At 42.7% G+C, this 13000-nt stretch overlaps 1 protein-coding gene across 1 annotated transcript; it reads left to right on the forward strand.

Annotated features, from left to right (window-relative positions):
- Positions 1-1920: 1920 nt before the first annotated feature.
- LOC134290442 (uncharacterized) lies at positions 1921-12973 on the forward strand. Its single transcript, XM_062857587.1, has 3 exons — positions 1921-2766; positions 11843-11997; positions 12602-12973. Exons 1-3 carry the CDS (start codon positions 2316-2318, stop codon positions 12971-12973), a joined length of 978 nt encoding a protein of 325 aa, XP_062713571.1. The 5' UTR covers positions 1921-2315.
- The last annotated feature ends 27 nt before the right edge of the window (positions 12974-13000 follow it).

The following is a 13000-nucleotide window of genomic DNA, read 5'->3' on the forward strand; positions in this document are numbered from 1 at the left end:
ACGAATGAATGGAGTAGTGGCTTCGTCGTGTGTCTTTGAAGTGACTGCTGGCTGCTGATCGTGCGATTTTCTTTCTGCATGCATCGGCGCAAGCTGTCAAACTTCGGGTCGCGGATTCTGACACGCAGATGTGTTTTGGAGCGTCGCGCGATGACAACAAAATTGGGCGATTTCACGTGTGCAAGGTTTGTTTGTGACGAGGTTTTAAATATTTTGTGAATGAATTTGCAGAGTTCGTGCAGTTGAAACTTGGAATTTTTGACACGCGAAATTCGATTTTTCTCCTGAACCGTGCGTCGGACGTACGTCGGGCACAGTGCGCTGGATAGAGGGTCCGCTGTCCAGCGCACTACTTCCGACGTTAGGTTTAACGTATGAATTTTGAGAAAATTCGATTGTCGGTTGTGGGGAAACTTCGGGTTTTAAACGCGACGACGATAATTTTAGTATTTTTTTATTTGAATCGCGTGCGAGCCCGGCTGTAAATCTCTTTAAATAATAAAGGCAATTACATAAATAAATAAATAAAATTAATACAAATCGGTGAAACGGGGATATTATTCATTATTCAAGCAATTTAAGTGAGGAAGCATTACATTTTCGATTTCTAATTCAATATGTGTTTCATTTGAAATTATATTGTTCGTTCAGTTGAAAATCGGAATTTTTGACACGCGAAAATCGATTTTGCTCCCAAACCGTGCGTCGGATGTACGTCGAGAAAAGTGCGCTGGTTAGAGGGCCAGATCCGCTACCCAGCGCACTACGTCCGATGTTAGGTTTCACATATGGATTTGGAGAAAACTTGACTGTCGCGTGTGGGGAAACTTCGGGTTTCAAACGACAATAATTATATCAGAAGCAATCATCATTATAGAACAAGGAAGTGGCATTCCTATCCCACCAATGCAATGTTTTCGTAGCCGACATAACTGCGGCTCAAGCTGACAACTTATCTTACCCGACGTCTCCACTAGACAGAAATGTCTTGCCATTGTGCTGGACAGATGTGTCATGACAGAAATGTTCTCTCGCTGTTTGCATGGAAAGCAGCGGTGTTGATTGTCGTGCCGCTTACTGGCCAATTTCCGCAAATTAGGAAATTTGGCTTCCGAAGCTCCAAATCGGAATATAGAAAACGCCGATCCGACGACTTTTCAAATGCACCCGCCAAGCAGAAAATTTCCACTTTTCAAAAAGCACCCGCGAAGCCGAAAAACGTGCTGTCGTCTTAACAATAGCCAACAGAATGACGATCGACTTCGGCTTCAGCTATCGCGAACCCCACCGCTTTTCAAATCCGAGAGCAATTCTACACAACCCAATGCTGGACGTTTCTCACTCACTCGCACCCGCTCTCAAACCGCCACACCATCGCCCCGTCGATTTCACTCTCGGGCGTTTCTGGTTCGGTGTAAGGAGCGCGCGAATGTACGAACAGTTACGACTCACCCCGAACAGCTCTACACTCAGTACCGTACGTCGTGTCTGTGGCATTGGGAGAGCGGTGCTCACAAGAATGCCGGGCATACCCCGCCGATCGCTCTCGGGTCGTATTATGCGACGAAGGCTTGCCTCTCGCTCACTTCTTCTTGCCGTACTAAAAGCGCGCGTGGATCAACTTCGTTTTCGTGTTGAACTGTTATATTTTCTCTCACCCATTGTACCCATTCAGAGCAGTATTTGTTTTCTCTCTAATTATCACTCATTTCTATTCGTTCGGTTTTCCGATTAGTTAAGGTGATCCCCGAGGAAACTTTGAAGTATACACCGAAACGAATCGCTCGCTTTCATTTATTTGTTACCAAGATGCTTTTATCCACTACATTGATCATTATTAATCGTCTTTTGATTTGTACTGCAAAAATTGTTAAAAAGTGTATCATTGGGCATCTCCAGCAGAATTATAGTTGTAGATGCATTTGTTATGACAGTTATAAATTTTTGTTGGTCAAAAATTTGTAACTCACCGTCGACTCTTCAGCAGCAGTTCTAAATGATATTATATATATAGAATTGCGTTTGTGTGCGTGCTTCAGATTGTCAATCAGTTCGTGTAAACAAATCAAACGCTGCGAAAATGTCCGACGATTGGTATGAAAGTGTAACCGGAGAGTTCGAAGATCCCGGGATAGAAATGGACTTGTTTCTAGAGATAATTGAAGGTAAGTTTATCAATTCCAAAAATATACTGTCCCATTGAAGACCATTTGATTCCATTTTTTGCAGACAACTCTGGAAAGGCTGCGAGTCAGCGTCGAGGATCACTTCCTGGGCGTCGTAATATTGCGCGAAACTTTGTTCTAGGGCATGAAATGCTCATGGACCACTATTTCTCCCCGCAATCCGTCTATCCAGAAAATTTATTCGAAAGAAGGTTCCGGATGCCAAAACGTATGTTTTTGCGCATCTTGGAGGACATCACAGCCGCCAACGACTATTTTAAGCTGAAGTGCAATGCTGCTGGAAAGCCTGGGCTGTCCGGTATCCAAAAGTGCGCAGCAGCCATCCGTCAACTAGCCTACGGAACTGCTTCCGATGCTACTGACGAATATATTCAAATCGGTGAATCGACAGCCAACGAGGCTATGAAGGAGTTTTGCCGCACGCTACTCAAACTATACCGTGAGATTTTTTTGCGTCCACCGAACCAAAGCCAAAAGGCTGCATTAGAAGAAGAAAACGCGAGCCGGGGGTTCCCTGGAATGATTGGCAGTATCGACTGCATGCATTGGGAGTGGAAGAACTGCCCAGTTGCCCTAAAAGGTACGCTGCTGAATGCTAGAATGTTCTATTGTATATATATGTTTTTGTTTAATACTACTTTAATCAAGGTAAGTAAGTAAAACACCTTGATTTTAATGTCGCACAAACTTAAAATTGCAAAGGGGCTTTTCATAAACCACGTAGACTCTTGGAGGAGGGGGTCTGGCCAAATCCTACGCTCCATATAAAGTTTCAAATTTCAAATTCGTATGAACGAGGGGGTAGGTGGGGTCTGAGATTGCCAAATTCTAGTCTACGTAGATTATGAACAGCCCCAAAAGAATTCACATAGCCGATTATGCGCCTCCTTCTATATGGAACTATCTATCCCGGCAAACGTCGTACTGCCTGCCTACTGTGTTTTATAGAAGTCCCCCGCTACTTCATCAGTATGGGAGCCAGCCCTGTCGTCCTCCTTAGTCTAGGTTAGTCGACGACGAGATTTTGTTAAAAATAACCATGTGAAATGGTTAACGTGATTCCCACGTCCACCCCCTCAGGAGACAAATTTTAATAAATCGTTGTTTTGGGTGTTAACTGTTAACGCCCTGACCGTATCAGTTTGAGTGTATATGGGATTTGTCATAAGTCGGTACCCACGTCCACCCACTCAGGAGACAAATTTTAATAAAACATCATTTTGGGTGTTAACTGTTAACGCCCTGACCATACCAGTTTGAGTGTATATGGGATTTGTCATAAGTCGGTACCCACGTCCACCCCCTCAGGAGACAAATTTTAATAAAACATTATTTTGGGTGTTAACTGTTAACGCTCTGACCGTATCAGTTTGAGTGTATATGGGATTTGTTATAAGTCGGTACCCACGTTCACCCCCTCAGGAGACAAATTTTAATAAATCGTTGTTTTGGGTGTTAACTGTTAACGCCCTGACCATACCAGTTTGAGTGTATATGGGATTTGTCATAAGTCGGTACCCACGTCCACCCACTCAGGAGACAAATTTTAATAAAACATCATTTTGGGTGTTAACTGTTAATGCCCTGACCGTACCAGTTTGAGTGTATATGGGATTTGTCATAAGTCGGAACCCACGTCCACCCCCTCAGGAGACAAATTTTAATAAAACGTTGTTTTGGGTGTTAACTGTTAACGCCCTGACCATACCAGTTTGAGTGTATATGGGATTTGTCATAAGTCGGTACCCACGTCCACCCCCTCAGGAGACAAATTTTAATAAAACGTTATTTTGGGTGTTAACTGTTAACGCCCTGACCGTATCAGTTTGAGTGTATATGGGATTTGTTATAAGTCGATACCCACGTCCACCCCCTCAGGAGACAAATTTGAATAAAACGTTGTTTTGGGTGTTAACTGTTAACGCCCTGACCGTACCAGTTTGAGTGTATATGGGATTTGTCATAAGTCGGTACCCACGTCCACCCACTCAGGAGACAAATTTTAATAAAACATCATTTTGGGTGTTAACTGTTAATGCCCTGACCGTATCAGTTTGAGTGTATATGGGATTTGTCATAAGTCGGAACCCACGTCCACCCCCTCAGGAGACAAATTTGAATAAAACGTTGTTTTGGGTGTTAACTGTTAACGCCCTGACCGTACCAGTTTGAGTGTATATGGGATTTGTCATAAGTCGGTACCCACGTCCACCCACTCAGGAGACAAATTTTAATAAAACATCATTTTGGGTGTTAACTGTTAATGCCCTGACCGTACCAGTTTGAGTGTATATGGGATTTGTCATAAGTCGGAACCCACGTCCACCCCCTCAGGAGACAAATTTTAATAAAACGTTGTTTTGGGTGTTAACTGTTAACGCCCTGACCATACCAGTTTGAGTGTATATGGGATTTGTCATAAGTCGGTACCCACGTCCACCCCCTCAGGAGACAAATTTTAATAAAACGTTATTTTGGGTGTTAACTGTTAACGCCCTGACCGTATCAGTTTGAGTGTATATGGGATTTGTTATAAGTCGATACCCACGTCCACCCCCTCAGGAGACAAATTTGAATAAAACGTTGTTTTGGGTGTTAACTGTTAACGCCCTGACCATACCAGTTTGAGTGTATATGGGATTTGTCATAAGTCGGAACCCACGTCCACCCCCTCAGGAGACAAATTTGAATAAAACGTTGTTTTGGGTGTTAACTGTTAACGCCCTGACCGTACCAGTTTGAGTGTATATGGGATTTGTCATAAGTCGGTACCCACGTCCACCCACTCAGGAGACAAATTTTAATAAAACATCATTTTGGGTGTTAACTGTTAATGCCCTGACCGTATCAGTTTGAGTGTATATGGGATTTGTCATAAGTCGGAACCCACGTCCACCCCCTCAGGAGACAAATTTGAATAAAACGTTGTTTTGGGTGTTAACTGTTAACGCCCTGACCGTACCAGTTTGAGTGTATATGGGATTTGTCATAAGTCGGTACCCACGTCCACCCACTCAGGAGACAAATTTTAATAAAACATCATTTTGGGTGTTAACTGTTAATGCCCTGACCGTATCAGTTTGAGTGTATATGGGATTTGTCATAAGTCGGAACCCACGTCCACCCCCTCAGGAGACAAATTTGAATAAAACGTTGTTTTGGGTGTTAACTGTTAACGCCCTGACCGTACCAGTTTGAGTGTATATGGGATTTGTCATAAGTCGGTACCCACGTCCACCCACTCAGGAGACAAATTTTAATAAAACATCATTTTGGGTGTTAACTGTTGATGCCCTGACCGTACCAGTTTGAGTGTATATGGGATTTGTCATAAGTCGGAACCCACGTCAACCCCCTCAGGAGACAAATTTTAATAAAACGTTGTTTTGGGTGTTAACTGTTAACGCCCTGACCATACCAGTTTGAGTGTATATGGGATTTGTCATAAGTCGGTACCCACGTCCACCCCCTCAGGAGACAAATTTTAATAAAACGTTATTTTGGGTGTTAACTGTTAACGCCCTGACCGTATCAGTTTGAGTGTATATGGGATTTGTTATAAGTCGATACCCACGTCCACCCCCTCAGGAGACAAATTTGAATAAAACGTTGTTTTGGGTGTTAACTGTTAACGCCCTGACCGTACCAGTTTGAGTGTATATGGGATTTGTCATAAGTCGGTACCCACGTCCACCCACTCAGGAGACAAATTTTAATAAAACATCATTTTGGGGTTAACTGTTAATGCCCTGACCGTATCAGTTTGAGTGTATATGGGATTTGTCATAAGTCGGAACCCACGTCCACCCCCTCAGGAGACAAATTTGAATAAAACGTTGTTTTGGGTGTTAACTGTTAACGCCCTGACCGTACCAGTTTGAGTGTATATGGGATTTGTCATAAGTCGGTACCCACGTCCACCCACTCAGGAGACAAATTTTAATAAAACATCATTTTGGGTGTTAACTGTTAATGCCCTGACCGTATCAGTTTGAGTGTATATGGGATTTGTCATAAGTCGGAACCCACGTCCACCCCCTCAGGAGACAAATTTGAATAAAACGTTGTTTTGGGTGTTAACTGTTAACGCCCTGACCGTACCAGTTTGAGTGTATATGGGATTTGTCATAAGTCGGTACCCACGTCCACCCACTCAGGAGACAAATTTTAATAAAACATCATTTTGGGGTTAACTGTTAATGCCCTGACCGTATCAGTTTGAGTGTATATGGGATTTGTCATAAGTCGGAACCCACGTCCACCCCCTCAGGAGACAAATTTGAATAAAACGTTGTTTTGGGTGTTAACTGTTAACGCCCTGACCGTACCAGTTTGAGTGTATATGGGATTTGTCATAAGTCGGTACCCACGTCCACCCACTCAGGAGACAAATTTTAATAAAACATCATTTTGGGTGTTAACTGTTAATGCCCTGACCGTACCAGTTTGAGTGTATATGGGATTTGTCATAAGTCGGAACCCACGTCCACCCCCTCAGGAGACAAATTTTAATAAAACGTTATTTTGGGTGTTAACTGTTAACGCCCTGACCGTATCAGTTTGAGTGTATATGGGATTTGTTATAAGTCGATACCCACGTCCACCCCCTCAGGAGACAAATTTGAATAAAACGTTGTTTTGGGTGTTAACTGTTAACGCCCTGACCATACCAGTTTGAGTGTATATGGGATTTGTCATAAGTCGAAACCCACGTCCACCCCCTCAGGAGACAAATTTGAATAAAACGTTGTTTTGGGTGTTAACTGTTAACGCCCTGACCGTACCAGTTTGAGTGTATATGGGATTTGTCATAAGTCGGTACCCACGTCCACCCACTCAGGAGACAAATTTTAATAAAACATCATTTTGGGTGTTAACTGTTAATGCCCTGACCGTATCAGTTTGAGTGTATATGGGATTTGTCATAAGTCGGAACCCACGTCCACCCCCTCAGGAGACAAATTTGAATAAAACGTTGTTTTGGGTGTTAACTGTTAACGCCCTGACCGTACCAGTTTGAGTGTATATGGGATTTGTCATAAGTCGGTACCCACGTCCACCCACTCAGGAGACAAATTTTAATAAAACATCATTTTGGGTGTTAACTGTTAATGCCCTGACCGTATCAGTTTGAGTGTATATGGGATTTGTCATAAGTCGGAACCCACGTCCACCCCCTCAGGAGACAAATTTGAATAAAACGTTGTTTTGGGTGTTAACTGTTAACGCCCTGACCGTACCAGTTTGAGTGTATATGGGATTTGTCATAAGTCGGTACCCACGTCCACCCACTCAGGAGACAAATTTTAATAAAACATCATTTTGGGTGTTAACTGTTAATGCCCTGACCGTACCAGTTTGAGTGTATATGGGATTTGTCATAAGTCGGAACCCACGTCCACCCCCTCAGGAGACAAATTTTAATAAAACGTTGTTTTGGGTGTTAACTGTTAACGCCCTGACCATACCAGTTTGAGTGTATATGGGATTTGTCATAAGTCGGTACCCACGTCCACCCCCTCAGGAGACAAATTTTAATAAAACGTTATTTTGGGTGTTAACTGTTAACGCCCTGACCGTATCAGTTTGAGTGTATATGGGATTTGTTATAAGTCGATACCCACGTCCACCCCCTCAGGAGACAAATTTTAATAAAACGTTGTTTTGGGTGTTAACTGTTAACGCCCTGACCATACCAGTTTGAGTGTATATGGGATTTGTCATAAGTCGGAACCCACGTCCACCCCCTCAGGAGACAAATTTTAATAAAACGTTATTTTGGGTGTTAACTGTTAACGCCCTGACCGTATCAGTTTGAGTGTATATGGGATTTGTTATAAGTCGAAACCCACGTCCACCCCCTCAGGAGACAAATTTGAATAAAACGTTGTTTTGGGTGTTAACTGTTAACGCCCTGACCGTACCAGTTTGAGTGTATATGGGATTTGTCATAAGTCGGTACCCACGTCCACCCACTCAGGAGACAAATTTTAATAAAACATCATTTTGGGTGTTAACTGTTAATGCCCTGACCGTATCAGTTTGAGTGTATATGGGATTTGTCATAAGTCGGAACCCACGTCCACCCCCTCAGGAGACAAATTTGAATAAAACGTTGTTTTGGGTGTTAACTGTTAACGCCCTGACCGTACCAGTTTGAGTGTATATGGGATTTGTCATAAGTCGGTACCCACGTCCACCCACTCAGGAGACAAATTTTAATAAAACATCATTTTGGGTGTTAACTGTTAATGCCCTGACCGTATCAGTTTGAGTGTATATGGGATTTGTCATAAGTCGGAACCCACGTCCACCCCCTCAGGAGACAAATTTGAATAAAACGTTGTTTTGGGTGTTAACTGTTAACGCCCTGACCGTACCAGTTTGAGTGTATATGTTTGTTTGTTTGTTTGTTTATTTCCGACATTTTACACCGGAAGGGTGCATTCATGTCGCACGGTCTAATTCACATTTTGATTACAATTTGTTATTCTATTACAATTGTTCGCAAATCTCGTATCGCAAAAAAAAAAAAAAAAATCACTCATTTGCAATTTGTTATTCTAAGTCTACAGTTGCTTGTACAATCCCGAGTCGCGCAAAAATTTCAGAATCCTAGTTGTTTTTTCTTCCTCGTTTGATAAGGCGTCTCGTAAACTCGTCGTTCCAATATTATTCTCCTGTCGCTCCCTTTCATATTTTCTACAATTCAAAATCACGTGTCGCACGTCCAGTGTAGTTCCGCAGCACTCGCATGTTGGTGGGGGTTCCTCCTTCAGAAGGAACGTGTGTGTCAGGCGTGTATGGCCTATCCGCAGGCGTGTAAGCACTCGCTGGTCGGCTGCATTGCCGTGATCTGTCCACCGGTACGTATCGTGTTTGATTTCTCTCAGCTTCGCCTCTCGTGTTTCGAACCAGTTGTTCTCCCATCGTTGTCGTATCGCTTGCTTTATCGTCCTTAACGCGTCTTCACCCGGAATCGGCACTTCAACGGCTGGATCTGTTCTTGCCTCATTCGCTAGTCGATCGGCTGCCTCGTTACCAGGAATGCCGGCGTGTCCGGGAATCCAACAGAATCGAACTGACTTATTTTGTGCAATGTTTTCAATCTCTTGGATCCACGGGTGTTTTGATGTTCCTGTCTCGAGAGCGGACAAACAGCTTGCTGAATCCGTGAGGATCACTACTTCTCGATTCACATTCGGTATGGAAACCGCTTTCAGTATAGCGTTATTTTGGGTGTTAACTGTTAACGCCCTGACCGTATCAGTTTGAGTGTATATGGGATTTGTTATAAGTCGATACCCACGTCCACCCACTCAGGAGACAAATTTTAATAAAACATCATTTTGGGTGTTAACTGTTAACGCCCTGACCGTATCAGTTTGAGTGTATATGGGATTTGTCATAAGTCGGTACCCACGTCCACCCCCTCAGGAGACAAATTTGAATAAAACGTTGTTTTGGGTGTTAACTGTTAACGCCCTGACCGTATCAGTTTGAGTGTATATGGGATTTGTTATAAGTCGGTACCCACGTCCACCCCCTCAGGAGACAGATTTTAATAAAACATCATTTTGGGTGTTAACTGTTAACGCCCTGACCGTACCAGTTTGAGTGTATATGGGATTTGTCATAAGTCGGAACCCACGTCCACCCCCTCAGGAGACAAATTTTAATAAAACGTTGTTTTGGGTGTTAACTGTTAACGCCCTGACCGTATCAGTTTGAGTGTATATGGGATTTGTCATAAGTCGGTACCCACGTCCACCCCCTCAGGAGACAAATTTTAATAAAACGTTGTTTTGGGTGTTAACTGTTAACGCCCTGACCATACCAGTTTGAGTGTATATGGGATTTGTCATAAGTCGGTACCCACGTCCACCCACTCAGGAGACAAATTTTAATAAAACATCATTTTGGGTGTTAACTGTTAATGCCCTGACCGTACCAGTTTGAGTGTATATGGGATTTGTCATAAGTCGGTACCCACGTCCACCCCCTCAGGAGACAAATTTTAATAAAACGTTGTTTTGGGTGTTAACTGTTAACGCCCTGACCGTATCAGTTTGAGTGTATATGGGATTTGTCATAAGTCGGTACCCACGTCCACCCCCTCAGGAGACAAATTTTAATAAAACGTTGTTTTGGGTGTTAACTGTTAACGTCCTGACCATACCAGTTTGAGTGTATATGGGATTTGCCATAAGTCGGTACCCACGTCCACCCCCTCAGGAGACAAATTTGAATAAAACGTTGTTTTGGGTGTTAACTGTTAACGCCCTGACCGTACCAGTTTGAGTGTATATGGGATTTGTTATAAGTCGGTACCCACGTCCACCCCCTCAGGAGACAGATTTTAATAAAACATCATTTTGGGTGTTAACTGTTAACGCCCTGACCGTACCAGTTTGAGTGTATATGGGATTTGTCATAAGTCGGAACCCACGTCCACCCCCTCAGGAGACAAATTTTAATAAAACGTTGTTTTGGGTGTTAACTGTTAACGCCCTGACCGTATCAGTTTGAGTGTATATGGGATTTGTCATAAGTCGGTACCCACGTCCACCCACTCAGGAGACAAATTTTAATAAAACATCATTTTGGGTGTTAACTGTTAATGCCCTGACCGTACCAGTTTGAGTGTATATGGGATTTGTCATAAGTCGGAACCCACGTCCACCCCCTCAGGAGACAAATTTTAATAAAACGTTGTTTTGGGTGTTAACTGTTAACGTCCTGACCATACCAGTTTGAGTGTATATGGGATTTGCCATAAGTCGGTACCCACGTCCACCCCCTCAGGAGACAAATTTGAATAAAACGTTGTTTTGGGTGTTAACTGTTAACGCCCTGACCGTATCAGTTTGAGTGTATATGGGATTTGTTATAAGTCGGTACCCACGTCCACCCCCTCAGGAGACAAATTTTAATAAAACGTTGTTTTGGGTGTTAACTGTTAACGTCCTGACCATACCAGTTTGAGTGTATATGGGATTTGCCATAAGTCGGTACCCACGTCCACCCCCTCAGGAGACAAATTTGAATAAAACGTTGTTTTGGGTGTTAACTGTTAACGCCCTGACCGTATCAGTTTGAGTGTATATGGGATTTGTTATAAGTCGGTACCCACGTCCACCCCCTCAGGAGACAGATTTTAATAAAACATCATTTTGGGTGTTAACTGTTAACGCCCTGACCGTACCAGTTTGAGTGTATATGGGATTTGTCATAAGTCGGTACCCACGTCCACCCCCTCAGGAGACAAATTTGAATAAAACGTTGTTTTGGGTGTTAACTGTTAACGCCCTGACCGTATCAGTTTGAGTGTATATGGGATTTGTTATAAGTCGGTACCCACGTCCACCCCCTCAGGAGACAAATTTTAATAAAACGTTGTTTTGGGTGTTAACTGTTAACGCCCTGACCGTACCAGTTTGAGTGTATATGGGATTTGTCATAAGTCGGTACCCACGTCCACCCCCTCAGGAGACAGATTTTAATAAAACATCATTTTGGGTGTTAACTGTTAACGCCCTGACCATACCAGTTTGAGTGTATATGGGATTTGTCATAAGTCGGTACCCACGTCCACCCACTCAGGAGACAAATTTTAATAAAACGTTTATTTAATGTTTATTTTATATTTATTTCAGGCCAATACCAGGGCAAAGAAGGCAAAGCAACGGTTGTACTAGAGGCAGTGGCGAGCTATAATTGTCGGATATGGTATTGTAATTTCGGAGCTGCGGGAAGTTGCAACGACATTAACATACTAGACAATTCACCACTATTAGATGAAATAATACATGTAAGTATATTGATCTATCTGAGTGAAGTCAAATCAAGTCAGGAATTTGAACCTTGAATTTCATCGTTGTGGGTTACGATAGCAAATTATATGGTCGACTGCGTCCGATTAATTCGACGGATTAATCGACAGTCGACAGCGGTACTGATCAGGTCAACCTTCTAAACTACCTTCTTGTTCCTTCTGACGAAACGTCCTTTCTGGGACGGAGGCTACTTCTCAGCTTATTATGCTTGCCGTTGTGATCTTTGCGCGACTCTAACTGAAAGTATGAACTTTGAATTATCGATATGAAAATGTTAATAGAACGATACTACAATTCTCGGATACTTTTTCAAAACGACGTATAATAAATACATACACGCAAATTCTATGTTGATACGTCGTTTTGAATAAGTATCCGAGAATTTTTCTATTGCCTTTCAACTGTCGTCAAGATATTAATGGGTGACCACCATTGCACATATTCGGCTGCGCGAAGTAAGACATAAATCCGTTAGGCATAATGCTTTTGACCTGTTCTCATCTCAATGATGATTTAATATGTTATTCGGTAATGCATAACAAATGTGTCCTAATACGGTTCATTTATGTTTATTTACAGAACGGTATGTTGGACCTGACGTACGAAGTGAACGGTAAAACGCGTGAAAGGGGATATCTTCTAGGAGATGGAATTTATCCCGACTGGTCTTGTTTCGTCAAAACAATATCGCATCCATCTAACGCGAAGGAGCAGCATTTTGCAACGGTTCAGGAATCTGTAAGAAAAGACGTGGAACGGTGTTTCAGTCTTCTGACCAATACCTGGCAAATTACAAAGCAGCCGTGTCGTTTGTGGGATTTGCAAACCATGATACTCGTGATGGAAGCTTGTATAATTTTGCACAATATGCGCATTGAATACAACGAACACGAAGAGGTGGTTTTTCGACAAAATTCCAATGAGCGTGAGCCGAAGACCTTCACACAGTAAATAGAAGAAGAGAGAAATATAGAGTAT

The sequence above is a fragment of the Aedes albopictus genome, chromosome 3 (assembly GCF_035046485.1).
Source record: "Aedes albopictus strain Foshan chromosome 3, AalbF5, whole genome shotgun sequence".
NCBI lineage: Eukaryota > Metazoa > Arthropoda > Insecta > Diptera > Culicidae > Aedes > Aedes albopictus.

Excerpts from the sequence above, each read along its gene's own strand:
- LOC134290442 (XM_062857587.1), top strand. The coding sequence starts at position 2,316 with ATGCTCATGGACCACTATTTCTCCCCGCAATCCGTCTATCCAGAAAAT. Across the intron at positions 2,767-11,842 it reads CTGCCCAGTTGCCCTAAAAG|GCCAATACCAGGGCAAAGAA; the intron begins GTACGCTGCTGA and ends TATTTATTTCAG. Across the intron at positions 11,998-12,601 it reads TATTAGATGAAATAATACAT|AACGGTATGTTGGACCTGAC; the intron begins GTAAGTATATTG and ends GTTTATTTACAG.